At 47.1% G+C, this 27,145-nt stretch overlaps 1 protein-coding gene across 4 annotated transcripts in view; it reads right to left on the bottom strand.

The window, feature by feature from the left end:
* anxa6 (annexin A6) overlaps positions 1–23,871 on the bottom strand; it is a 117,062-nt gene extending 93,191 nt beyond the window's left edge. For 2 of the 4 annotated variants that reach the window (XM_078231775.1, XM_078231776.1), the window contains exons 1-9: positions 23,779–23,871; positions 21,064–21,158; positions 18,365–18,478; positions 15,071–15,161; positions 13,526–13,605; positions 7,783–7,839; positions 5,306–5,399; positions 3,983–4,078; positions 2,024–2,082 (exon numbers count right to left, since the gene is read on the bottom strand). In XM_078231775.1, the coding sequence (XP_078087901.1) occupies positions 2,024–2,082; positions 3,983–4,078; positions 5,306–5,399; positions 7,783–7,839; positions 13,526–13,605; positions 15,071–15,161; positions 18,365–18,478; positions 21,064–21,158; positions 23,779–23,791 (699 nt within the window). In that variant the 5' untranslated portion in view covers positions 23,792–23,871. Of the gene's footprint in view, positions 1–2,023; positions 2,083–3,982; positions 4,079–5,305; positions 5,400–7,782; positions 7,840–13,525; positions 13,606–15,070; positions 15,165–18,364; positions 18,479–21,063; positions 21,159–23,778 lie in introns of all 4 variants that reach the window. The other 2 variants (XM_078231773.1, XM_078231774.1) reach the window with 1 other exon arrangement.
* Positions 23,872–27,145: the final 3,274 nt, after the last annotated feature.

The raw sequence follows: 27,145 nt of genomic DNA on the forward strand, positions 1-27,145 counted from the left end.
GAGAATGGAGAATTTGACACAGAGGCAAAACTCCATTGCATTGCAGCGGCACCGGAGAATCCCAGCCGTGGACAAAGTCAGAGGTTTTCGGCAAATATCTAGTCACCTAAATCGTTGGTGTTTGTACCTTGTATCAAATTGCTTACATTACAATAACGACTATCTGGAGGTGTATTAGCTGTCAAACATCTGGCGATGGTTTATGGTCCAGAAACACACAATATAAATCTACAATAACCTGGAATAAAAAGCTAGAATCGATGAGGGTGACCCAGAAACAACTGGATTGTCACAAAACCTTGTCCTTTCGGGAAGGAAATCTGCCATCCTAACCCGGTCTGGCCTACATGCGACTCCAGAGCCTCAGCAATGTAATGGCCCTCTGAGGTGGCTCAGCCACTCGGTTTTATCAGATGAACACGGCTATTACAGCGGCTCCCCATCACCTTCCCTCCGGTAATTAAGGGTGGGTAACAATTGTCAGTGATGCCCAAATCCCACAAATGAACAAGGAAAAATGGCTCGGGATGTCCCGAGTTCATGGAAGGTTCCGGAGTTTTTCATTTTGTTGTTGCCAGCTGTATTTGCAACAGAACCTGGGGAACTGTACTTCAAAAGAGAATTCAATGGGAATGGATAACTTACAGATATATCCTGTGGGAATGGACTGCTTCCGGATTTGCCCTGTGGGAATGGAGTGATTCCAGATTTATCCTGTGGGAATGGACTGATTCTGGATTTATCCTGTGGGAATGGACTGATTCTGGATTTATCCTGTGGGAATGGAGTGCTTCCGGGTTTACTCTGTGGGAATGGACTGATTCCAGATTTATCCTGTGGGAATGGACTGATGCCAGATTTATCCTGTGGGAATGGACTGATTCAGGATTTACCCTGTGGGAATGGACTGATTCCAGATTTATCCTGTGGGAATGGACTGATCCCAGATTTACTCTGTGGGAATGGAATGCTTCCAGATTTGTCCTGTGGGAATGGACTGATTCCGGATTTATCCTGTGGGAATGGACTGATGCCAGATTTACTCTGTGGGAATGGAATGCTTCCAGATTTGCCCTGTGGGAATGGACTGATTCTGGATTTATTCAGGGGGAATTGACTGATTCGAGATTTACTCAGTGGGAATGGACTGATTTTGGATTTATTCATTAGAAATGGAATGCTTCCGGATTTATGGAGCAGAATCTCCTCCGAAAAACTTCAAGTTTCAAACATTTTTCACCCCTTGTTTCCAGCAAGGTGAGTGGTCGTAATTTATGGCACATTGTGCAATACAGAGGCTGCAATATGATTCCCACCAGCAGGGGGGGTATGTGGGAGGGGCTGAGGCACACCGGGAAGCCAGCTGAAGACTGCTTGGGGCACCATTGTGCAGGCATCCGATCACCTAGTATTCTGTGCACACAGTATACTACGAGATCTGTCTACCACGCCCACCCCCATAATTGCCACCCTTCCACCCGATCGGCACCACCCCCCATCCCCCTTCCCCGGATCACCAGCCCCAACCCATGATCACTGACCCCACGGACCACCCCCAAACCCCCTGATGCAGAGTTCACCCCTTCCTTCCTTTCCTTTGGACGTCCTACCCTCTGACCTCCACCCCCACCCCCCAGTCAGGCTCTGCTCCCATCAGAACCCGGTGTCCAGTAGGCAGTGCCAAGGTGCCCAATAGGCATTGCCAGGGTGCCAGGATGCCAGGCTGGCAAAGGGGTACTGCTCCACCCTGTCCCGACCACCAGGGGGAGTGTCAATCGCCTCCAGTCCCATCAGCGAGGCTATCACATCTGGTCCCCGTTGGTGGGGAGCGTCTGTGATCCTTGCCGGTGACGACCTGCACCGGTGAGTTGGGAAAGGTGAGTGAGGATGAACCATGAGGCAGGAAGTGACATCAAAGATCAGCCATGTTGTTACTGAATGGTAAAGCAGGTTCGAGGGGCTGAATGGCCTACTCTTCCTCCTATTTCCCATGTACTTTTGCGAAAAGTCTTTGTTGTTTTACCTTCATCGCTTTGTACAGTCTGCAGGCAAAATATTCCTGGGTATTCCTGGCACATCTGACTGGGGGGTTGCAGAAAACACACAAAGATAGGCAACATTAAGTGTAAGTTGTCAGATTCAATATTAATAAAGAAAACTACACAAAAAACAATCACATTAACACAAAATAATCTCTCACCTCGGGGTACAGTGGAATGACGATAGATCCAGTTAAATTGGGACTACAGGGGGCAGAGAGGGTCTTGATGTGTGGGGGCAGTGTTTCCCAGAGACTGGGATATCTGTGTCATGGCAAGGGCTGGAGGGGGAGGAGGGGGCTATTGCTAACGGTGACCCTGAAACTGTGGTTCATAGAATAGAATCATAGAATCCCTACAGTGCAGAAGGAGGCCATTCGGCCCATTGAGTCTGCACTGACCACAATCCCACCCAGGCCCTATTCCTATAACAGCACACATTTATCCTGCTAATCCCCCCACACACGAGGGGCAATTTAGCACGGCCAATCAACCTAACCCGCACATCTTTGGACTGTCGGAGGGAACCGGAGCACCCGGAGGAAACCCACGCAGACATGGGGAGAACGTGCAAACTCCGCACAGACAGTGACCCAAGCCGGGAATCGAACCCGGGTCCCTGGCGCTGTGAGGCAGCAGCTCTAACCACTGTGCCACCCAATGGCTACTGTCATTAAAATCCAGACGGGTACTGATGTTGCTTTCGGGAAGTAAACTGGAACGTTCACTTAAAATAGCCATTTTTCTGGACAGATTCCTCGGGCCACTTCCCCAGATTCTCCCAGCGCTATGCAGCCCCCACAGAGGCCAAGTTGGAGTTTGAAGTTTAAAATGCTGGTTTAGTACACATTCAGTGCAGAAGGCATCATATTAAAGGGGTTGAGTCTTGTGCTAGGAATTGGCCGTCTAGCAGCTCATTGAGGTGCTGGTCAAGAATTGACTTGCCGGCGATAAAGCCCAGTAAAAAGGCCACATTCCATTTTGCTCATTAGCGTTTGACCGAATGCTCCCCCAGCAGCGACCAGCTGAACATTCTGAGCGCTATCGCACCTTTTACTGTCCAGTGCTGCTGGAAGTTCGAAGAAGACACTTCAAATGTGTCAGGGGACTGACTTAGACCAAAACTTCGTCAATGTTTGGACAACATTGTGGCACAGTGGTTAGCACTGCTGCCCCGCAGCGCCACGCTGCTGCCCCGCAGCGCCACACTGCTGCCCCGCAGCGCCACGCTGCTGCCCCGCAGCGCCACACTGCTGCCCCGCAGCGCCACACTGCTGCCCCGCAGCGCCACACTGCTGCCCCGCAGCTGCCCCGCAGCGCCACACTGCTGCCCCGCAGCGCCACACTGCTGCCCCACAGCTGCCCCGCAGCGCCAGGGACCTGGGTTCAATTCCGGCCTCGGGTCACTGTCTGTGCGGAGTCTGCACATTCTCCCCATGTCTGCGTGGGCTTCCTCCGGATGCTCCAGTTTCCACCCACAGTCCAATGATGTGCGGGGTTAGGTTGATTGGCCATGCTAAATTCTCTTTAGTGTCCCAAGATGTGTTTGTCCAGGGGATTAACCCCTCACCTCCCACTCTGTGGGTACAGGAGATCCATCCTCTCCTGGATCCCCTTCATTGGGATCTTCTGCCCTCGACGCCAGCCCCCGAACCATCCTGAAACAGGCCAACCTGTGCCAGCCTGCAGACTCCACACCCTCAGTGGAAGCGGGTGAGTGGATACTCCAGGAAAATGCTGCCCAGTCAGCACTCGGATGCCACTCTGTCATCGGCATTTTCAATGCCCGCACTCACTTTGAGGAATCACAGTATTGTTAATGAGCTCATTAGCAAGCTGTCTTGGTGCAGTTTGCTCTGGTTAATAAGCCCTTTGGAGTTCAGGATTTTACAGCCCCACCCTGCTTTGTTACACAAAGACTCAGCGAGCGAGTTTCATCTTACCCACGGCAAGCATCAGCTTCTCAAAATCACCCGACAGCTCACCCCGCAGACTCTCCTCAATTTCCTTCCCAGCGATCTTCTGATACTCTTCAAACACTGAGAAATAACCCAGGAGAGAGGTTAGCAACACACACAGAGATACACACCCACCCACACACACACCCACACACAGAGATACACCCACACACAGACACACACCCACACACAGAGATACACCCACACACAGACACACACCCACACACAGAGATACACACACACACCCACACACAGAGATACACACACACACACACACACACACACAGAGATACACCCACATCCACCCGCACCCACACACCCACAGATACACCCACACACAGAGATACACACACACACACACACACACACACACACACACACACACACACACACACACACACACACACACACACACACACAGAGATACACCCACACACAGAGATACACCCACATCCACCCGCACCCACACACACACACACACACCCACACACAGAGATACACCCACATCCACCCGCACCCACACACACACACACACACCCACACACAGAGATACACCCACATCCACCCGCACCCACACACACACACACACCCACACACACAGAGATACACCCACACACAGAGATACACCCACACACAGAGATACACCCACACACACAGAGATACACACACACACACACCACACACACAGAGATACACCCACACACAGAGATACACCCGCACACAGAGATACACCCGCACCCACCCACACATACAGACACACTGAGATACACCCACACTGAGATACACACACTCACACACACACACTCATGTGCACAGGTATACGGACATGCGTGTGTATATAAACATGCCCACTGTGTGTGCACATGCACCTTCACACACAGGGGGTAGAATCTTCCGGCCGTTCACTGACGGGATTCTCTGGTTCCGCTGCAGTGAACAGAGATTTGTCTGAGCGCCAAATACTCCGTCCTCACTTGCAGCGGCAGCGGGGCGTGAACAGCCAGATCGCCAGGGATGGCAATTTGTCACAGGGTTTTACAGCACAATTAGTGGCCCTTCAGCCCATCGAGCCTGTGCCAGCCATCACAGAGGGGTTAAAGCCAGAGGGGTTAAATTTCCACTGGATGTACTGTGACAGGAAAATTCCAAAGCTGCCGGTAGGATACAGGTACAACACTGAGACACTGTGAGCTAACATGTTAATAAATCACACCCTATGTGAGGTAGTAAATCCATTCCCATTTCAGACACGGGGAAAATCAGGAGACGGTTAGATGACGGCTTTATCACAATACTCGGTCACTGTACCTAACTGAAGGTGGCAAAAGCTTCGATTTCCCAGGATAGTGATAAATGAGCTCTCCGTGGTTCCCCACTGGAGTTCTCCAGCTTCATACAGTTCCTGCGGGATTTAAACAAGGGAACGTTAGAAACAGGAAGAGGCCATTCAGCCCACTCAGGTCTGCTTCACCATCCAATCAGACCTGGGCTCTGACTTCTCTCCCAAATCCTTCTACCCATCTTTGCTCCATCTCTCTCAATATTTCTACTCAACAACACACTCTGACAACCCCAGCCTTGAAGGTCCTGTCCCCTCTTTGGGGAATTGAACCCGGGTCTCTGTATCTACTTTGTCAGTTCCTTTTAGTATTTCCAACACTGTGATCAGATCAGCCTCCATTCCCCGAGATGCCAGGGAATGCAAGCCAAGATTGTGCAACTTGTCTGCGGAACTTAATCTTTTTTAGATGTGATCTTAACCTGACCCTGCCTGTCTGCTCAGACACATGTTAAACATCCTCTGGCACTTTCGGGAAAGACCGGCAGGAGCATGTTTTTGGCACCCTGGCCAAATATTGCTTCATAACCGGCACGGTGGCACAGCGGTTAGAACTGCTGCCTCACAGCTCCAGGGACCCGGGTTCAATTCCCGGCTTGGGTCACCGTCTGTGCGGAGTTTGCACGTTCTCCCCGTGTCTGCGTGGAGTTTCCTCCGGGCGCTCCGGTTTCCTCCCAAAGATGCACGGGTTAGGTGGATTGGCCATGCTGAATTGCCCCTTAGTGTCCCGGGATGCCTAGGTTAGTGGGATTAGCAGGGTAAATATGTGGGGTTACGGGGACAGGGGATGGTTGTCGGTGCAGACTCGATGGGCCAAATGGCCTCCTTCCGCACCGTAGGATTTCTATGATTTCTAACCAACATTGCTGAAAGGAGATACAGACTATCTGCTCATTATTTCAATGGTGTTTGTGGGATCTTGCTATGCACAATTCAGGGACTGGTGTTTCCTGCCTTACAACAATGACCGCAATTCTTCGGAATATTGAATTATACAGCGCAGAGGTGGGTATTCAGCCCATCATGTCCATGCCAGCCCTTTGAAAAGCGAGCCACACTATTCAGTATTATTAGCCATCAATTAATTCCCCCCCCTACAAGTATTTATCCAATTTTTAAAAAAGTTATTATCGAATCTGTTTCTACCGCCCTTTCAGGCAGCACATTCCAGATCATCACATCTCGCTGTGTAATAATAAATTCTCCTCAACTTTACTCCGGTTATCGGGTTACCGACACAGACCACCACGGAAAACTGTTTAATCACAGAATCCCTACAGCGCACAAGAGGCCATTCGGCCCATCGAATCTGCACCAACTCTCTGACAGAGTATCTTACCCAGGCCCTCCCCCCACCCCTATCTTCATAACCCTATACATTTCCCATGGCTAATCCCCCTAACCTATATATCTTTGAACACTAAGGGGCAATTTAGCATGACCAATCCACCTAACCCGCACATCTTTGGAGTGTGGGAGAAAACCGGAGCACCCGGAGGAAACCCACACAGACACAGATGTGCAAACTCCACACAGACAGTGACCCGAGGCCGGAATTGAACCCGGTTCCCTGGCGCTGTGAGGCCGATGGTAGTCATGATGTGGAGATGGCGCCGTTGGACTGGGGTAAACACAGTAAGAGTTTTAACAACACCAGGTTAAAGTCCAACAAGTTTATTTGGGCAGCACGGTAGCACAGTGGTTAGCACTGCTGCTTCACAGCTCCAGGGACCTGGTTTCGATTCCCGGCTTGTCTGTGTAGAGTTTGCACATTCCCCTCGTGTCTGCGTGGGTTTCCTCCGGGTGCTCCGGTTTCCTCCCACAGTCCAAAGATGTGCGGGTTAGGTTGATTGGCTATGCTAAAATTGCCTCTTAGTGTCCTGAGATGTGTAGGTTAAAGGGGTTAGTGGGTAAATATGTAGGGACATGGTGGTAGGACCTGGGTGGGATTGTGGTCGGTGCAGACTCGATGGGCCAAATGGCCTCTTTCTGCACTGTAGGGTTTCTATGATTTGGTAGCAAATGGCATTTGCTACCAAATAAACCTGTTGAACTTTAACCTGGCGTTGTTAAAACTCTTGCTAACAGTGCTAACCACTGCGCTCCCATGCCACTCCCATTGCCCTGCCTTTTTCAAATATCTGCGCACATACACCCCCAGGTCTCTCCAATCCTTGTTTAGAATTGCGCCATTTCATTTTTTAATTGCCTCTCCACATTCTTCCTATCAAAATGCTTCACAGTCTGAAGTATTTCACTGTCTGTCAAACACTTTGGTTCCTGTGTTAAAGAAATGTCAAGTCCATTTTAGTTTGAGGCCTTCAGGCCTCAGCTCTAGTCTCTGCTACCTTGATAGCCCTGGGTGTGAGCAGTGTGGTTGGTGTTGGGGAGCTGGACTAATGGTCAGTCAGGGCTGGGGAATGACAAGCCCACGTACTGGACCTACCTTCGCATCCTGGGCTACCAGATCATCACTGACCACGTCGTCTTCTTCTCTGGTTCCCTGGAAAACACCAAGTAGAGGAAAACAACGATTACTTCCTCCTGTCTTTCTTGAGAGTCTGTTTGCATCGTAGGAACACAAAGAGGCCATTCAGCCCCTCAACTCTGTTCTGCCGTTCAATTAGATCATGGCTGATATGCACTTGCTGATTTGATCTACATCCTTAGATACCTTCAACCAACAGAAGTCAATCAATCAGGTATTTCTTATAGAATCATTGAGAATCATACAGTCCAGAAGAGGCCCTTCGGCCCATTGAGTTGGCACTGACACGGGAGCAACACCTGAACTCCAACCTAATCCCATCTGCCAGCACTTGGCCCAAAGTCTTGAATGTCATGTGTCAAGTGCTCATCCAGGTACTTTTTAAAAGGACATGAGGCAACCCGCCTCCACCACCCTCCCGATGGACAAGTGAGGAATGAATAAGATGGGCCGAATGGCCTAATTCTGCTCCTATATCTTATGATCTACTTGTTTGTGCGGTAGAGAATGCAATTTTACTTCACATCTTCCACTGAATATCGCACAGTCGGTCACTATACACTAAAATTATTTCCCAACTCTGGGCACCATACTTTAGAAAGAGTGTCACGGTCTCAGAGTGTGTGGCAAGGGGGCAGATTTACCAGAAAGTACCAGGGTGACGGGGTGAGCAAGCTTTAGTGCGGCGATTGGAGGAAATGGAGAAGAAGTGAGTAAGGAGACACTGTCTCCAGTTGCAGGAGGGTTCACTAAGCAGAGAACATGGGTTTTAAGGTGATTGGCAAAGAAGCAGAGGTGAAATTGAGGGCAAATTGTGTTAGGCAGTGATCTGGAAGGACAGTGGAGGCAGTATCAATGATAACTTTCAAAAGGGGCATTAGATAAATACTTGAAAGCAAGAGATTATGAACTGATACTGATTGAATAGCTGGATCAAAGGGCCAGCACAGACACAATGACCTGAATGGCCTGTGCCATATAATTCCATGAAATGCAAATTTTTAAATTCATTCATGGGGTGTGGGCGTCGCTGTCTGGGCCAGTATTTATTCCCATCCCTGAGGGCAGTTAAACAATGTGGGTCACTCTGGTTGGCCAGGCCAAGTAAAGACAGCAGATTTCCTTCCCCAAAAGGACATTCATGAACCGGGTACATTTTTACGACAACTGATTTAGGGTCATCATCAGACTTTTAATTCCAGATATTTGATATTGAACTCAAATTCCACCATCTGCTGTGGTGGGATTTGAACCCAGATCACCAGAGAATTACCCTGGGTGTCTGGATTACTAGGTTACTGATAATACCACTACGCCACTGCCTCCTCACTAACTCTGACAGCCTGTTTGGATAGGTGGCTGTATACCTGGACAGCCAACAGGAGAATGCACCACCTGGTGCGGATCCAATCCCAAGGCTGGGTATCTGAACTCACTCATTTGTGTTATAAAGAACGCAAGCTTACTTCACGTATCTCACGGAAATCACACCGCTAGTTACTGTCGGGTAAAAATCACACCGCTAGTTACTATCGGGTAAAAATCACACCGCTAGTTATTATCGAATAAAAATCACACCGCTAGTTACTATCGAGTAAAAATCACACCGCTAGTTACTATAGGGTAAAAATCACACCGCTAGTTACTACAGGGTAAAAATCACACTGCTAGTTACTATCGGGTATAAAATCACACCACTAGTTACTATCGAGTAAAAATCACACCGCTAGTTACTATCGGGTATAAAATCACACCGCTAGTTACTATCGAGTAAAAATCACACCGCTAGTTACTATCGAGTAAAAATCACACCGCTAGTTACTATCGGGTATAAAATCACACCGCTAGTTACTATCGAGTAAAAATCACACCGCTAGTTACTATAGGGTAAAGGTAATTTTAAATTCTGAGCACCCTTCAGGTTATGATGTGGAGATGCCGGCGTTGGACTGGGGTAAACACAGTAAGAGTTTTAACAACACCAGATGAAAGTCCAACAGGTTTATTTGGTAGCAAATGCTATTTGCTACCAAATAAACCTGTTGGACTTTAACCTGGTGTTGTTAAAACTCTTACTGTGTTTACCCTTCAGGTTTCCAGCACCCAAGTTGCTCTCTGGTGGCCTCTGCTGGGAAGTCAGGTGCATTGATGCAGGGTCAGAGTGGATGGTGGAGTGACCTTCTGCCACTCACTGTCGCTGCGCACACAGTAAAGATATACCATTAATCTAACCGTGTGTGTTTGTGAGTTACCCTCCTGGCTACACTACTTCCAAAATCGCCAATCGTTCTGCCGGTGACAAACCTGAATGGACGGTTCTCTGTCGTGTTGCTTTGCCATGAATAAATATATTGAAAAGTTGAGGTCAGAGCATGGATCAGAAGAACAGGAGCGGGAATGGATGATATCCCCCCTCAGACCTGCTCCGCCATTCACTAAAACGGATAACTAGACTAGTGTGTTCCAAATTCACATTGATGCCTCAGCTGTAAGACCCAATTTCTGTCACTGTCTTCCTCAGTGATTATCTTCCTCAAGGATCTCGAGGAGCTGATGGTGTAGATGCTATGGGGCTGGAGAGTCTAAGGATCACACTCTCAGAATAAGGGATCAGTTATTTAGGACTGAGGTGAGAAGAAAGTTCTTCATTCAGAAGGGTTGTGAATCTTTGGAATTTGCTCCTCCAGAGGGTTGTGGGTGCCTTGTCATTGCGTATTTTTAAAGAATGATATCAATTGATGTTTGAATTAAATTACAGCACAGGAGCAGGCCCTTCGGCCCTCCAAGCCTGCACCGACCATGCTGCCCAACTTAACTAAAACCCCCTATCCTTCCGGGGACCATATCCCTCTATTCCTATCCCATTCATGTACTTGTCAAGACACCCCTTAAAAGTCACTACCGTATCCCCTTCCACTACCTCCCCCGGCAACGAGTTCCAGGCACCCACCACTCTAAAAATCTGCCTCGTACAGCTCCTTTAAACCTTGCCCCTCGCACCTTAAACCTATGCCCCCCAGTAATTGACTCTTCCACCTGGGAAAAAGCTTCTGATTATCCACTCTGTCCATGCTTCTCATAATCTTGTAGACTTCTATCAGGTCTCCCCTCAACCTCCGTCGCTCCAGTGAGAACAAACCAAGTTTCTCCAACCTCTCCTCATAGCCCCAGTCTACTCAGTCTCTCCTCATAAGCCAACCCTCTCAACTCTGGAATCAACCTAGTGAATCTCCTCTGCACCCACTCCAGTGCCAGTATATCCTTTCTCAAGTAAGGAGAACAAAACTGTACACAGTACTCCAGGTGTGGCCTCACCAGCACCTTATACAGCTGCAACATAATCTCACTGTTTTTAAACTCCAACCCTCTAGCAATGAAGGACAAAATTCCATTTGCCTTCTTAATTACCTGCTGCACCTGCAAACCAACTCCTTGAGATTCCTGCACAAGGACACCCAGGTCCCTCTGCACAGCAGCATGCTGCAATTTAAATAATAGTCCATTTTGCTGTTATCCCTACCAAAATGGATGACCTCACATTTACCAACATTGTACTCCATCTACCAGACCCTCGCCCACTCACTTAGACTAGCTATATCCCTTTGCAGGCTTTCAGCGTCCTCTGCACACTTTGCTCTGCCACTCATCTTAGCGTCATCTGCAAATTTTGACACACTACACTTGGTCCCCAGCTCCAAATCATCTATGTAAATTGTAAACAATTGCGGTCTCAACACTGATCCCTGAGGCACACCACTAGTCACTGATCGCCAACCAGAAAAACACCCATTTACCCCCACTCTTTGCTTTCTGTTAGTTAATCAATCCTCTATCCATGCTAATACATTACCCGTAACACCGTGGCACCTGTATCTTATGTAGCACCTGGTCAAATGCCTTCTGAAAATCCAGATACACCACATCCACAGGTTCCCCATTAATGACTGCACATGTAATGTTCTCAAAAAATTCCACTAAATTAGTCAAGCAATGACCTGCCCTTCATGAACCCATGCTGTGTCTTACCAATGGGACAATTTATATCCAGACATCTCGCTATTTCTTCCTTGATGATAGATTCAAGCATTTTCCCGACTACAGAATTGGATGGGATGCGTAGGTTAGAGGGGTTAGCGGGTAAATGTGTAGGGATGTGGGGGTAGGGCCTGGGTGAGATTGTGGTCGGTGCAGACTCGATGGGCTAAGTGGCCTCTTTCTGCACTGTAGGGTTTCTATGATAACTCTCTCTCAAAGAAGTTAAGCTTACCGGCCTATCGTTACCCGCCTTTTGTCTACCTCCTTTTTTTTTAAAACAGTGGCGTCCCATTTGCTGTTTTCCAATCTGCGGGAACCACCCCAGAGTCCAGTGAATTTTGGTAAATTTACCACTTGTGCATTTGCTATTTCCCCCGCCGATCTTTTAGTTCCCTGGGATGATATATATAGATTTTCAATGAGGTTATACAACCCCTGAAGTGTAGAGAGATGGATTGGCAGAGATTGGAAATTCAATGGTTTGGGAAACAAACAAAAAGCAGGAAAAGCTTTGCAGTTGCCTGGCGACATGAATCCAGTGACACAGAGGCAGAAAGCAGGAGTGGAGAGAGGGAGAGTTCAGTGCGTGCGTCGGAGACAGAAGGGATTCAAGTGCTCTGAGATGTAAAATTGTAAGGCTATTGGGACAGTGGTTAACTGAATAATCAGTCGCAGGACTCAGTCAAATGATCAGTTTAGCAGAGGTGCTACAGGAAGTTTGAGTTTAGGGAACTCATTTGTTTGCTCAGCAGTTGAAGAAATGGTGAGTTTAAGAGTACGGTTTTTGATGCATCTCAGGGAAAGAAACAGGTTATGTGAGGAGCATCAAGTAAATGCCCAGGAATTCGCCAGAAGAAAACCATTTCTAACTGAGCCAGTCCAAGTTTCATCAAGCCAGTGGTAACTCTTCACTGGTTTGTGTCTGTAAAGGTATTGCTGAGTTAAAGGAACGTCGGGAATTTTGAATCATCTTCTTGTGCTTGTATTGCAAGTAATCTCACAACACCAGGTTAAAGTCCAACAGGTTTATTTGGTAGCACGAGCTTTCGGAGCGGTGCTCCGAAAGCTCGGGCTACCAAATAAACCTGTTGGACTTTAACCTGGTGTTGTGAGACTACTTACTGTGCCCACCCCAGTCCAATGCCGGCAACTCCACATCATGTGTTTGTATTAAGATCTTTCCAACCTTTTTGTTCCTCTGAATGTTTTCCCAAGGTCCCAAGGTTTACGATGAGAGATCAAATAATCTAAGTTTTCATTCCGTGGAGAATTGAAGGTTAAGGGGTGATTTGATTTTGGGGTTTTCAGGATTTTGAAAGGAATTGATGGAGTGGAGAGAGAAACATTTCCTGCTGGTGTGGGAGTCAGGCCATTCCTCGGGTCAGAAACATTTCTCTACCCAAAGTCAGGATGAAGTGTGGAAGCCCCTCCCACAAAAAGCAATAGATGCTCACCCAACGAATATTCTTAAAACTGAAATTGGTAGAAATTGGCTAGTCAAGGGTGTGAAGAGATATGGAGCCAAGATGGGTAGATGGAGTTGGGTCGCAGATCAGCCATGATCTTAATAAAATGGTGGATAAGCTCGAGGGGCTGAATGGTCTCTTGCTGCTTCTAGATTCATACTTTTTGAACACCTCGTTCTTACAGTCAGTGTTGTACGCACCTGCAAGAGAACCACCAACATCTTTTTGAAATGTCCAGATGTGTCACCAACAATATCAGTCTCCAGATCTGACTCATACACTGTGCAAAGAGATTAAACATCATTAGATACAAGGTAGGGACTATTACAAATGTTTCCACGAGCGGGCCGAGAAGATAATCATTAATAAACAGAATAGGGAATTCAGAAAAACCTTCTTTCGCTTGAACGTGATTAGAGTGTGCCATAAGCAAGAAGAGTAAGAAGTCTCACAACACCAGGTTAAAGTCCAACAGGTTTATTTGGTAGCAAATACCATAAGCTTTTGGAGCGCTGCTCCTTCGTCAGATGGAGTGAAAATCACTCCATCTGACGAAGGAGCAGCGCTCCGAAAGCTTATGGTATTTGCTACCAAATAAACCTGTTGGACTTTAACCTGGTGTTGTGAGACTTCTTACTGTGCTTACCCCAGTCCAACGCCGGCATCTCCACATCATAAGCAAGAAGGCCAGGTGGTGAAGGATAGTTCTGGGATCAATCCTTATTCAGCTTGACATTTATTTACAGAACGAAACATTACAAGCATAGAACTTCTAATTTGGCTAACTCATTTTCAGTTAGTGCCTCTGTGGGCAAATGGAAGCCCAATTAAATAATTAAACATATATACAATTAACCAAATGTTGAACTTGCTATAGGAGTGGTTGATGTTGAACAGTATAGATGATTTTAAGAGGAAGCTAGACAAACACATGAGGGAGAAGGGAATGTAAGGATATACAAAGAGGGTTAACTAGAGAGGGTGGGAGGGGGCTTACGGGGAACATAAAGAGACAAACATGGGTTGAATGGCCTGTTTCTGGGCTATATATTCTATGTAAGGTATTGGCATATTGGAGGAGAGAGCGGAATACTGAGCTACTCAACTACCAGCACCTGAGCGGGTCAAAGAGCAATTTTCCAGAGTATTGGATTCTCTTCATTTGTCCAGGATTTTCTCACTCTGGGATTTTGCCTCTCCTGGGAGATAACCAGGCTTCAGAGATTGGAGGGAAATGTCCAATCAGCAACAACAACTTTGTTGTAGTTCATCATCTGATGGCATTTCTAGAGTGTGATCAACAAACCTCGACTCTGAGATACAGAAAGAGATACTTGGAAGGTGGCCAGAAACTTGGTCAAAGAGGTAGGTCTTTGGGAGCACCTTAAAGAAGGATAGAGAGATGGAGAGGTTTAGGAAGGGAATCCCAGAACTTAGGAATAACGCATCGGAAACTACGGCCGCCAATGATGGAGTAATTAAAATAAGGGTTGTGCCAGAGACCAGAATTTGAGGAGTGCAGAATTCGCTGAGGCTGGAGGAGGTTACAGAGATTGTGAGGGATTTGAAACAATCATGAGAATCTTAAAATCTTAAAATGGAGTTTGACCTTCTCTGAGAAGCAGTGAGGGTCAGAGATAAGGGAAGGGGTTAACAGTGAGGGTCAGTGACACGGGGGGGAGGGGAGATAATCAGAGGCTGCTGCAGTTTAGGATATGGATGCACTCAGGTTAATCAAGCTCTACCTTCTTTATAAGCTTTCGTCAGCTCGTGGATCTGCTTGTTATTTCTGGATGCAAGGACTTCAATCACACACTTCTCATCAGTTCCAAGTCCCTGCTAACGGAAAGAGACACATTCAGACCATTGGATACTTTCCCCAGTCAGTGCCTCAGCATTCAGACCACGTATTCCAGGTTCAATTCCCAACCTGCTCTTGGAAATAATGCCCACAGACTCCACTGGAGAGAGCAGAGGGACCCTCTGTTTAACTGTCCATTCGAAAGACAGCACCTCCGGCAGTCCAGCACTCCCTGCGTACTGCACTGCAGGGTGTCCGCCTGGGTTATGCGCCCAAATCTCTGGGTTTCTTAAGAAGCTCAACACCATCCAGGACAAAGCAGTCCGTGTGATCGGCACCTATCCACCACATTCAACATTTACTCCCTCCACCAGCGACACACAGTGGCAGCCGTGTGTACTACCAGCAAGATGCACTGCATCAACTCACCAAGGCTCCTTCGACAGAACCATCCTCACCCACAACCACCACCATCCAGATGGACAAGGGCAGCAGACACATCGGAACATCACCGCCTGCAAATTCCTCTCCGAGTCACTCACCATCCTGATTTAGAAATATACCGGCCGTTCCTTCACTGTCACTGGGTCAAAATCGTGGAACATCCTCCCTAACAGCACTGTGGGTGTACCTACACCACACAGACTGCCGAGATTAAAGGAGGCCGCTCACCGCCACCTTCTCAAGGGGCAATTAGGGATGGGCAATAAATGCTGGCCGAGCCAGCGACACCATTTTTAAAAATAAGTTGTTTTGGGGCATTTTAAAATCATGAAAAGTTTCATTGAAATGCAGTTTGTTTCTTTGTGCGTTTTGTCAGATCAAAATCAGTGAACCAAACTTTGTGTAACTTCTCCTTATGGACAAGTTATGCGATTTATTGGATTATATTTCCTGACTTGGCATTGGTGCAACTTGAACACGTGGGACGGGAGTTTAGGACAGGCTTCAGGACTCCAATGCCGGGGTAGCTGCCGGCAGCAGGAATGTGTCAGGAATCTGTCCCAATGCTGCTTCCAAAGATTCCCACTGGCATCTGCCACCTCTGTCCAAGACAACAGCTGGGCCGGGACAGAACTGCCCGTGATCTCCAGCTGTCATCACACTCCCACAGACACTGAATTCCAATCGGCTGGGTGTCATAGAATCAGTAAGAAGTTTAACAACACCAGGTTAAAGTCCAACAGGTTTATTTGGTAGCAAAAGCCACACAAGCTTTCGGAGCTGCAAGCCCCTTCTTCAGGTGAGTGGGAATTCTGTTCACAAACAGAGCTTATAAAGACACAAACTCAATTTACATGAATAATGGTTGGAATGCGAATACTTACAACTAATCAAGTCTTTAAGAAACAAAACAACATGAGTGGAGAGAGCATCAAGACAGGCTAAAAAGATGTGTATTGTCTCCAGACAAGACAGCCAGTGAAACTCTGTGGGGGTTACAAATAGTGGGACATGAACCCAATATCCCGGTTGAGGCCGTCCGGGATATTGGGTTCATGTCCCACTATTTGTAACCCCCACAGAGTTTCACTGGCTGTCTTGTCTGGAGACAATACACATCTTTTTAGCCTGTCTTGATGCTCTCTCCACTCATGTTGTTTTGTTTCTTAAAGACTTGATTAGTTGTAAGTATTCGCATTCCAACCATTATTCATGTAAATTGAGTTTGTGTCTTTATATGCTCTGTTTGTGAACAGAATTCCCACTCACCTGAAGAAGGGGCTTGCAGCTCCGAAAGCTTGTGTGGCTTTTGCTACCAAATAAACCTGTTGGACTTTAACCTGGTGTTGTTAAACTTCTTACTGTGTTTACCCCAATCCAACGCCGGCATCTCCACATCATGTCATAGAATCTACAGTGTAGAAGCAGGCCATTCGGCCCATCGAGCCTGCACTGACCACAATCCCACCCAGGTCCTGTCCTATCCCCATAACCCCACATATTTACCCTCCTAGTCCCCCTGACATTAAGGGGCAATTTATTATGGCCGATCAACCTAATCCACACATCTTTGGACTTTGGAAACAGGAGCACCCGGAGGAAACCCACACAGACACGGGGAGAACGTGCAAACTCCACACAGTCACCTGAGGCCGGAATTGAACCCGGGTCCCTGGCGCTGTGAGGCAGCAGTGCGAACTACAGTGCCAGCGTGCTGCACGCGGTCAGCATTATGTTAAATTATTTGCATTAATCGAATGAAAGAAGTTGCATTTCTATAGCACCTTTCACAACCTCATGCTGTCCCGGGGGTTTTATAGCCAATGAGGCATTGTCACTGTTGTAATGCAGGAGCTGTAGCAGCCAGTTTGTGCACAGTGAGATCCCACTAACAGAAATGAGAGTTTTTTTTAAGCAAAGTGGGTTGCAGAGAAATATTGGCACCGGGAGATCAGGGAGAATTCGCAGGCTCCTGTCTGAATAGTAGCCCCGAATCTTTAAAGTCTACCTTAGAGTACAGATGTGGTCTCATCTCCAACAGTGCATTGCTCCCTCAGTGCTGTCCCACTGACAGTGCGTTGCTCCCTCAGCACTGACCCTCTGACAGTGCAGTACTCCCTCAGCACTGACCCTCTGACAGTGCGGCACTCCCTCAACACTGCCCCTCTGACAGTGCAGTACTCCCTCAGCACTGCCCCTCTGACAGTGCAGTACTCCCTCAGCACTGCCCCTCTGACAGTGCAGGAGTACTCCCTCAGTACTGACCCTCTGACAGTGCGGCACTCCCTCAGCAGTGCCCCTCTGACAGTGCAGTACTCCCTCAGTACTGACCCTCTGACAGTGCTGGATTCCCTCAGTACTGACCCTCTGACAGTACGGCACTCCCTCAGCACTGCCCCTCTGACAGTGCAGTACTCCCTCAGTACTGACCCTCTGACAGTGCGGCACTCCCTCAGCAGTGCCCCTCTGACAGTGCAGTACTCCCTCAGTACTGACCCTCTGACAGTGCTGGATTCCCTCAGTACTGACCCTCTGACAGTACGGCACTCCCTCAGCACTGCCCCTCTGACAGTGCAGTACTCCCTCAGTACTGACCCTCTGACAGTGCGGCACTCCCTCAGCAGTGCCCCTCTGACAGTGCAGTACTCCCTCAGCACTGCCCCTCTGACAGTGCAGTACTCCCTCAGTACTGACCCTCTGACAGTGCTGGATTCCCTCAGTACTGACCCTCTGACAGTATATTAGCTGTCTAGCCTTTCACTGGGTAACCATGGGAGTGTGAATACAGTTTTACCTTGATGGCGTCTCTCAGTTCTTTGGCATCGTACACGGCAGGAGGCTTCATGAGGCCGATGACCAGTCTCTCAAATTTTCCCGTTAGTTCATATTTCAGATCATCAATCAGATCCTGAGACAGAAATATTGTCATCGTTTTCAAAAATACACAACACTTTTCTTTAGCTCTTTGAGCCCAATTAAATCATGTCTGATCTATACTTTAACTCCATCAACCCACCCTGCTTCTGTAACTCCGGAGACCCTAACACAACATGTAGCAATTGCAATTTACCCGCCAGTCACAGGGTTCTCTGGGCAGGGAGCAGGGTTCCGTTTTTCATTACCCTTTGTGAGAAGAGTTATTCCTGACATCACTTCAAAATACCTCCACTCTCATATTCCCAACTCTCAGTCCCTGTTCTGGATTCAGAACAACACCGTCAACATTGGTCATTTTAAGCACGCTTGAATTTCCCCTATTCCAGGGATTAGAAGCCTAGTTTGTACAATAGTGGGATGGTACTTTTTTAAAAATTCATTCATGGGACATGGGCGTCGCTGGCTGACCAGCATTTACTGCCCAAGCCTAGTTGCCTGAGGGCAGTTAAGAGTTAACCGCATTGCTGTGGCTCTGGAGTCACGTCTATGCCACACGGACAGCAGATTTCCTTCCCTAAAGGGCATTCGTGAACCAGATGGGTTTTTCCGACAATCGACAATGGTTTCATGGTCATCAGTAGACTCTTAATTCCATATTTTTGTTTGTTGAATTCAAATTCCACCATCTGCTATGGCGGGATTCGAACATGGGACCCCAGAACATTTGCTGAGGTTCTAGATTAATAGTCTAGTGATAATACCACTCGGCCATCATTTCTGCCCTTGCTAACTCCATGACCGATTGTGATGTTCCCCTTTCCCTATCCCGCCAAAACATTCCTTTCAACGTTCCACATTATGCTTCCCGCCTTCACCCTGAGTTTATTCCCAAGTCCCAGTAAACTTAACCCGCTCAAACCCATTCATTATTTCCACACTTTGTTGAGATCATCCCTTTAACCCCATCTGCCTTTATAACCAGATGTTTCCAATGTTAGAATTCCAGTAAATCACTCTCACATTGGTTGAAATGTCCTTTCAGTATCTGCAATACGCCAGTGGGGACTGAGCCAGTGGGGACTGAGCATTGTGCTCTGTCAGAGAGATAGTACAGTGTGATGGGCTGAATGGAGAAAGGGAAGAGGATCAAATAGGTGGCTCTGACAGCGAGACTGTACAGTGCGATGGACTGAATGGCCCACAAGGAGAGGAATGAGATGTGCCGGTCAGTGGGCAGGGCGAGCTGGTAAGATCGTGAGAGAGTTGAAAAATTGGGTTCGCGCCAGCCCGGGGGGGGGGGCCGATCGGCCATGGAGGCCGAACAAGGAGATTTGCACATGTGTGACTGCGCCCTCTGCTGTCAGCTGCTGGCTTTCTGGTGAGTTCAGGCTCTGCGCGAAACAGATTTAGCAAGATTTTTTGCATAGAGTGGCATAAGATTACACTTGTGGCCTCGCTGGAAAACAGATCTGAAACTCTCCCATTTTCACGCTAATTCGGGACTTAGAAATTTTTTGGTAAAATCGCCCCCAGAGACTTGTTTCAGGGAATGTGGACGCACTATGTGCTGGATTGAATAGGATAATTAAAACCAGCCAATAAGCTCCAAGTGTAGCTTAACAAACATCTCGTCCCGCCCTCCATCATTATGTGTCTAAGGTTGCAATTTTCAAAAATATGGGTTTTTGAGTTATTCTAGGTGCCAAAGACAGCTTACCTACGGCAAGGTGTCATTAGCAAAACAGCAACATTTTTAAAATAACCAGGTTCAGGGACATGCCACGAGGGTGTTAACATGGTTATTAGCTGGTATGTGAAAATGAAACACAAAAATAATGAAAAGCCTTCTACAATCACACTGTTGGAGCAAGAGGGTTTGGATATTGTAAGGTTGCCGAGAGCCAAGGTACAGAGAGCCCGCGCTGGAACCCACTTGGCAAGACTACAGATTGAACACAGAGGATAGAGATGGCCCAGGTCTCTGCTGGTCAGCCCATCTCACCTGCACTGTCTCTCTGACAGAGTAATCCAATTGCTCCTATTCCCTTTCTCCATTCAGCCCATCCCACTGTACTAGCTCTCTGACAGCGCACTATCTGTACTCTCATTTGACCATTGGGAAAGCGATTTACTGGGATCGCAGCAACAATAGAAACATCTGGTTATACAGGAAGATGAGATTAAAGGGATGATTCAAATTTGGGATGGTTTTGAGAAGGTTAGGTTTGTTGGGACTAGTTAATGAATCTGTAACAAGTGGGAACAAACTCAGGGTCAATGCGGAAAGCATAATCTGGAAGGTGAGAAGGAATTTTTTGATCAGAAAGGATTAGAACATGGAATGTATTCGGGGGCGGTGGAGCAGCGGTGGTGGGGGGCGGGAGGGTGGGATGGGGGGCGGGAGGGGTGGATGAATTCAAACCCAGCACATTTCTGAGAGAATTAAATAAACTCGTGAAAAATAAATGGGCTGAGAGTTGATATCAATAATGTACAACTCACACCAGGACAGACTCCCTCTGCAGCTTGAACAACCATCTTTCTGGAGCAGAGATGTGTCAAAAAAGGACAAATAATTACATTTTAACACACACAAGGTGATAAATTAGAAATTACCCTTCCATAGAGAGTCTTGTAGCTTGCACAGATTTCCTGCCGTTGAGCGTTAGATCTGGAAGTCAATAAGTCAATGATGGTTTCTTTATCGCTGCCTGTATTCAATGTCAAAGAGAGACAGGGAGTCAGTTCTTACACATTATGCCAGACAATCCCAAGCCATGTTTAGTCTGGGAGTGTGACTGTATTGATCATTACAAAGCAACACTGCCACAGCCTCTTGTCACCATTCCCAAAATCTGGTCAGGGACCAAGGAAAGATGTATAAAAATCAGGAAAAATCCAGGATAAAGCAGCTGGCTCGATTGGCACCCCATCCACCACTTCAAACACCCACTCCCTCCATCACCGATGCACAGTGGCAGCTGTGTGTACCACCGACAACTGGATAAAAGCAAATTACTGCGGATGCTGGAATCTGAAACCAAAAGAGAAAACACTGGAAACTCTCAGCAGGTCTGGCAGCATCTGTAAGGAGAGAAAAAAGATCTGACATTTCGAGTTCAGATGCCCCAAACTTCAGCTCTTTTCTCTCCTTACAGATGCTGCCAGACCTGCTGAGATTTTCCTGCATTTTCTCTTTTGGTTGCACCATCTCACAAGATGCATTGCAGCAACTCACCAAGGCTCCTTCGGCAGCACCTTCCAAACCCATGACCCCTACTGTCTAGAAGGGCGATGGCAGCAGACACATGGGAACACCACCACCTGCAAGTTCCCCTCCAAACCACTCACCACCCTGACTTGGAAATATATCAGCCGTTCCTTCACTGTCACTGGGTCAAAATCCTGGAACTTCCTCCCTAACTGCACGGAGGGTGTACCTACACCTCTAAAAGGCAGCTCACCACCACCTTCTCAAGGGCAATTAAAAATGGACAATAAATGCTGGCCTTGCTGGCGATGCCCACATCCTGAGGAGGAATTCTGTACAATATAAACTGGGTCCTTTCGCTTTCAAGCACCTGATCAAAAAGGAGCCACTGGTCGAGAATTGAAAACAATTGCTCAGAAATTGAAGCAAAACTTCCAAATGGGTTCAACAGTTGAGGAATTTTCCCTTCCGCTAGAATCCTCAGGATTTGGATGCCATTAGCCAGGTTGGCATCTATTGCCCGCCGCTAGTTGCCCTGAGAAGGTGACTGTGGAACTGCTGTGTGTTTAGATGGAGTGGAGTGCCTTACTCAGCATTTCCATAGGATGGTTCAAGTCAATCACATTGCTGTGGGTCTGAAACCACACACTGGCTCAGACCGGGTAAGGATGGAGGGTTTATTTCCAAAAAGGAAAATAGGCTGCACCATGGGCAGCACGGTGGCACAGAGGTTATCACTGCTGCCTCACAGCGCCAGGGACCCGGGATTGATTCCCGGCTTGGGTCGTTGTCTGTATGGAGTTTGCACGCTCTCCCCGTGTCTGCGTGGGTTTCCTCCAGGTGCTCCAGTTTCCTCCCACAGTCCAAAAGACGTGCTGGTTGGGTGCATTGGCTGTGCTAAATTCTCCCTCAGTGTACCCGAACAGGCGTCGGAGTGTGGCAACTCAGGGATTTTCACAGTAACTTCATTGCAGTGTTAACGTAAGCCTTACTTGTGACACTAATAAAGAAAATAAAACTTCTTTATTTCCCGATTCTTTTTTTTTGTTTAACTGCATTTCATTTTGCAAACTACCATGGTGGGATTTGAACTCCTGTTCAATGATCCTGGAGTCTAGTTAATCAAAACATGCAGGGGTACAGAAACCCCTCCTTTAAGACTATTCAAACAAAGTAGATTAGTTTAAAATAGGGACCACAGTGTGCCTTATATATACCAAAAGTATCACAATGTGCCTCACATATTATACAAAGATATTATCAGTATAAGCATATATATATAATCATTTTTGAACAAGTATTATAGATTTAAACTTTATGTTTGTATTTTCTTGTGAGCTTTGGCCAACAAGCAATTTACCCCTAGGCAAAATGGGAAAAAAGTTTAATTAGGCAGACCACATTCTTTTGGAACAATGAAGCAGAGAGTGTACACCCTATTACCAAGGGCAGGCCAGGCAGCTACAGGCAACCAAGCTTATTGAAACGAATAGAAAGATTCAGCTTCTAGCGGTGATGAATAGACAGATTCAGCCTCCACTGATAAAGGGACAAAAACAGACCAGAGAAGATGACTCCCTTCCTGTTTCCAGGGCTGCAGGTGCTAAGTGCAACCCTTGAACTTACCGGATTTGCATAGGTAAGGTTACTAGGCAACAGGGGGGGGGGCGGGGGGGGGGGGGGGGGCGGGGGGGCGGGGGAAGAACTTTTAGGTTCAGTTGACCAATGAATTCCTAATTCTGCTAGAAAGTAGAATGCTATTGGCCAAAGTAAATAAAGTATATTAATGTAATTGGACCGTCCAGTTTGGATGACAGGTGGGCGGGAGGATCGAATCTTCAGAAATGTTGTCTCGTGTGATGTAACGTCAGAGAGAACGTTGCAATCCTCTGACCATCTCTCTCCAAATACGCGTTGGTCAAATAAAGAACGTCTTTAACTGCATACTGTCTTTCATAAGTTTTTGTGTTGGCTGAGATCAGCTGAATACAAGACCCCCCCACCGAGGGCCCCCCCCTGAGAAAATCCCCTTACAAACCAGTACATGACTGTACTCACTAACACTGCACCAAACTGGTGTCAGTTGTGGAAGAGTTTACATTGCAGAGGAAACTACTTACCAAATCCTTTCATTGCATTGTAGAGAGTTTCTGCATCTTGATTCGCGGAGAAATTCTGAGCGGCTTTCGCACTGCCTCTGTATCCGGATCTGCTGCCCTACGAGAAACAAAAGATCCAATCACTGAGGCAGTTTTATATCGATAATAAACCTCTTACACTCTGAGTCACCCATCAGCCCGACTTGGAAATATATTGCCATCCCTTCACTGTCGCGGGGTCAAAATCCTGGAGCTCACTCCCTAACAGCACTGTGGTTGTACCTACACCATGTAGACTGCAACAGTTCAAGAAGGCAGCTCACCACCACCTTCCAAAGGGATAACTAGGGACAGACAATAAATACCCATCTGCCCAGAATTAATTTTAAAAATACTTCCTACATTGCCCTGAGAGAGAGAGAGCCATCATCTTAGACTTTCAATTGATCGTTTGGACAATTTGGAGCATTGAGAATCCACCACATTATAGAATCTTATAGCACAGTGAAGGCCATTCAGCCCACTGAACCTCTGCTGGTTTTTTGAAAGAGTTAAACAATTTGCTCCCTCCTCATAAATCTCTTTCAAATATTTATCTATCTTTTAAGAGTTACTTTTCAACCTGTTTCCACTGTCCTTCCAGGCAGCACAACAACTCACCACAGAAAACATGTTCCTCCTCAACTCCTCTCCCACTCTTAACACAAAGGGTGGGATTTTCCAGCCGCGCTCGCCCCAAAACCGGAAAATCCCACCCGAGGTCAGCGGACCTTTGCATGGTCCGTGTCCCAATCGGTTACGATTCCCATGGCGGGCAGGATGGGAAGGTCCGCACATAGTGCGGGACTTTAGTCACGTTGTAGGCCAGGACATGTGGTGAGTGTAACGTCTTTAGTAAGGGCTAAAGTTTCTTGAGATACTGACACTTACTGCAGGATGTAGATGTCTGGTATTGGGTGACACGGTGGCACAGTGGTTAGCACTGCTGCCTCAGCACCAGGGACCCGGGTTCGATTCCCGGCTCGGGTCACTGTCTGTGTGGAGTTTGCACATTCTCCCCGTGTCTGTGTAGGTTTCCTCCGGGTGCTCCGGTTTCCTCCCACAGTCTAAAGATGTGCGGGTTAGGTGGATTGGCCATGTTAAATTGCCTCTTAGTGTCTCAAGATGTGTAGATTAGGGGGATTAGCCATGGTAAATGTGTGCAGTTACGGGGATAGGGTGGGGGAGAGGGCCTGGGTAAGACACTCAGTCAGACCCTGTGGGACTGCCTTTGAAGAAGATAAACAGGTGATGGGAATTAATTGTCTTTAAGCAGATATAAATAGGGAACAGTTGGGGCACTGGGTTGAGCAGGAGGAGAGCTGAGATGTTTGGGTGTGTGGTGCTGGTTAGTGAATGATGCTTCTGGGCAACACCTTAGAAAGGATATACTGGGTTAGGAAGGAACAGATTCACCTGAATGTTAGCAATGTTCCAAGTGTTGGATTGTGAGGAGTGATTACATGAACTACGCAAGCATTCCCTGGAATATAGAAGGTTAAGATGATTTGATAAAAAGGTCATGAATGTAGCCCAGTCCATCACACAAACCAGCCTCCCATCCATTGACTCTGTCTACACTTCCCGCTGCCTCAGAAAAGCAGCCAGCATAATTAAGGATCCCACGCACCCCGGACATTCTCTCTTCCATCCTCTTCTGTCGGGAAAAAGATATAAAAATCTGAGGTCAAGTACCAACCGACTCAATAACAGCTTCTTCCCTGCTGCTGTCAGACCTTTGAATGGACTTACCTCGCATTAAGTTGATCTTTCTCTACACCCTAGCTACGACTGAAACACTACATGCTGCACTCTCTCGTTTCTTTCTCTATGAACGGTATGTTTTGTCTGTACAGCGCACAAGAAACAATACTTTTCACTGTATGTTAATACATGTGACAATAATAAATCAAATCAAATAGTTTGGATTTTGAAAAATGGAGAGAGGGAATCTTCCCCCCAACCCCCACCTCGGTGTCTTGGACAAAGGGCCACAATGGGGGAGCTGGGTCATTCAGGAAGAAAGTTAGGAAAGGCTTCTTCGTGTAGAGGGGGGAAAGGGGGAAAAGGTGGAAGCAACAAACAGGGTCAAAATTAATGGCTCTTTACTTAAATACACAAAGCCATTCCAGAGACGTGATTACAAGGAGATCAAAGCTGGGAACTAAATGAAGCTTTTTCCCAGGGTGGAAGAGGCAATTACTAGGCGTTACTAGGTTTAAGGTGCGAGGGGCAAGATTTAAAGGAGATGTACGAGGAAAATTTTTCCAGAGTGGTGGGTGCCTGGAACTCGTTGCCGGGGGAGGTAGTGGAAACGGATACGGTAGAGACTTTTAAGGGGCGTCTTGACAAATACATGAATAGGATGGGAATAGAGGGATATGTTCCCCGGAAGAATAAGGGGGTTTAGTTCAGTCGGGCAGCATGGTCTGTGCAGGCTTGGAGGGCCGAAGGCTGTAATTTTCTTTGTTCTTTGTTCTAAATACTCCAGGGTATGTGACTTTTCAGAAGGACAGTTAGGAAAGGGTGGTGGGGCAGCTTTGTTAGTACGAGATGGAATAAGTACGATAGCAATAAGTGAACTTGGATCAGAAGTGATAGAATCCATATGGGTGGAAGTAAGAAATAACAAGGGGAAGATGATACAGGTGGAAGTGGTCTATCAGTCTATAGACCCCCTGACAGAAGCTATACCGTAGAATAAATCAGGAGATGATGACCACAAGATATAGGAGCAGAAGTAGATCATTCAGCCCATTGAGTCTGCTCCATCATTCAATGAGAGCATGACTAACCTGATGTGATAATCCTTAACTCCACTTTCCTGCCTTATCCCTTTCTACAAAAAGATGACCAGAACTGTACACAGTACAGATGGGTTTTTACGACAATCGACAATGGTTTCATGATCATCATTCGACTTTAAATCCAGATTTTTATTGAATTCAAATTTCACTATTTTTTTTCCCCCCAAGATGGCGCCGGATCGAGGAGACTTCTTGCGAGCTGTGCCCAGCATACCTTCTAATCCTATCTTCTACTCTCGTTCTATGCTTCTAAAACTTCATTCCAATTCTTTTAAGCTCTCTACACCCTAGCTATGATTGTAACACTACATTCTGCACTCTCGTTTCCTTCTCTATGAACGGTATGCTTTGTCTGTATAGCACGCAGGAAACAATACTTTTCACTGTATACTAATACATGTGACAATAATAAATCAAATCAAATATCTTTGTTAGGTTTTGAACCTGGGTCCCCAGAGCATTACGATGGGTCTCTGGATTGCTAGTCCAGTGATAATTCCATTGTGCCACGGTGAGCAGTTTTACTCCCCTTATCTAAGGAA

This window comes from Mustelus asterias, chromosome 16, assembly GCF_964213995.1.
Source record: "Mustelus asterias chromosome 16, sMusAst1.hap1.1, whole genome shotgun sequence".
Lineage (NCBI taxonomy): Eukaryota > Metazoa > Chordata > Chondrichthyes > Carcharhiniformes > Triakidae > Mustelus > Mustelus asterias.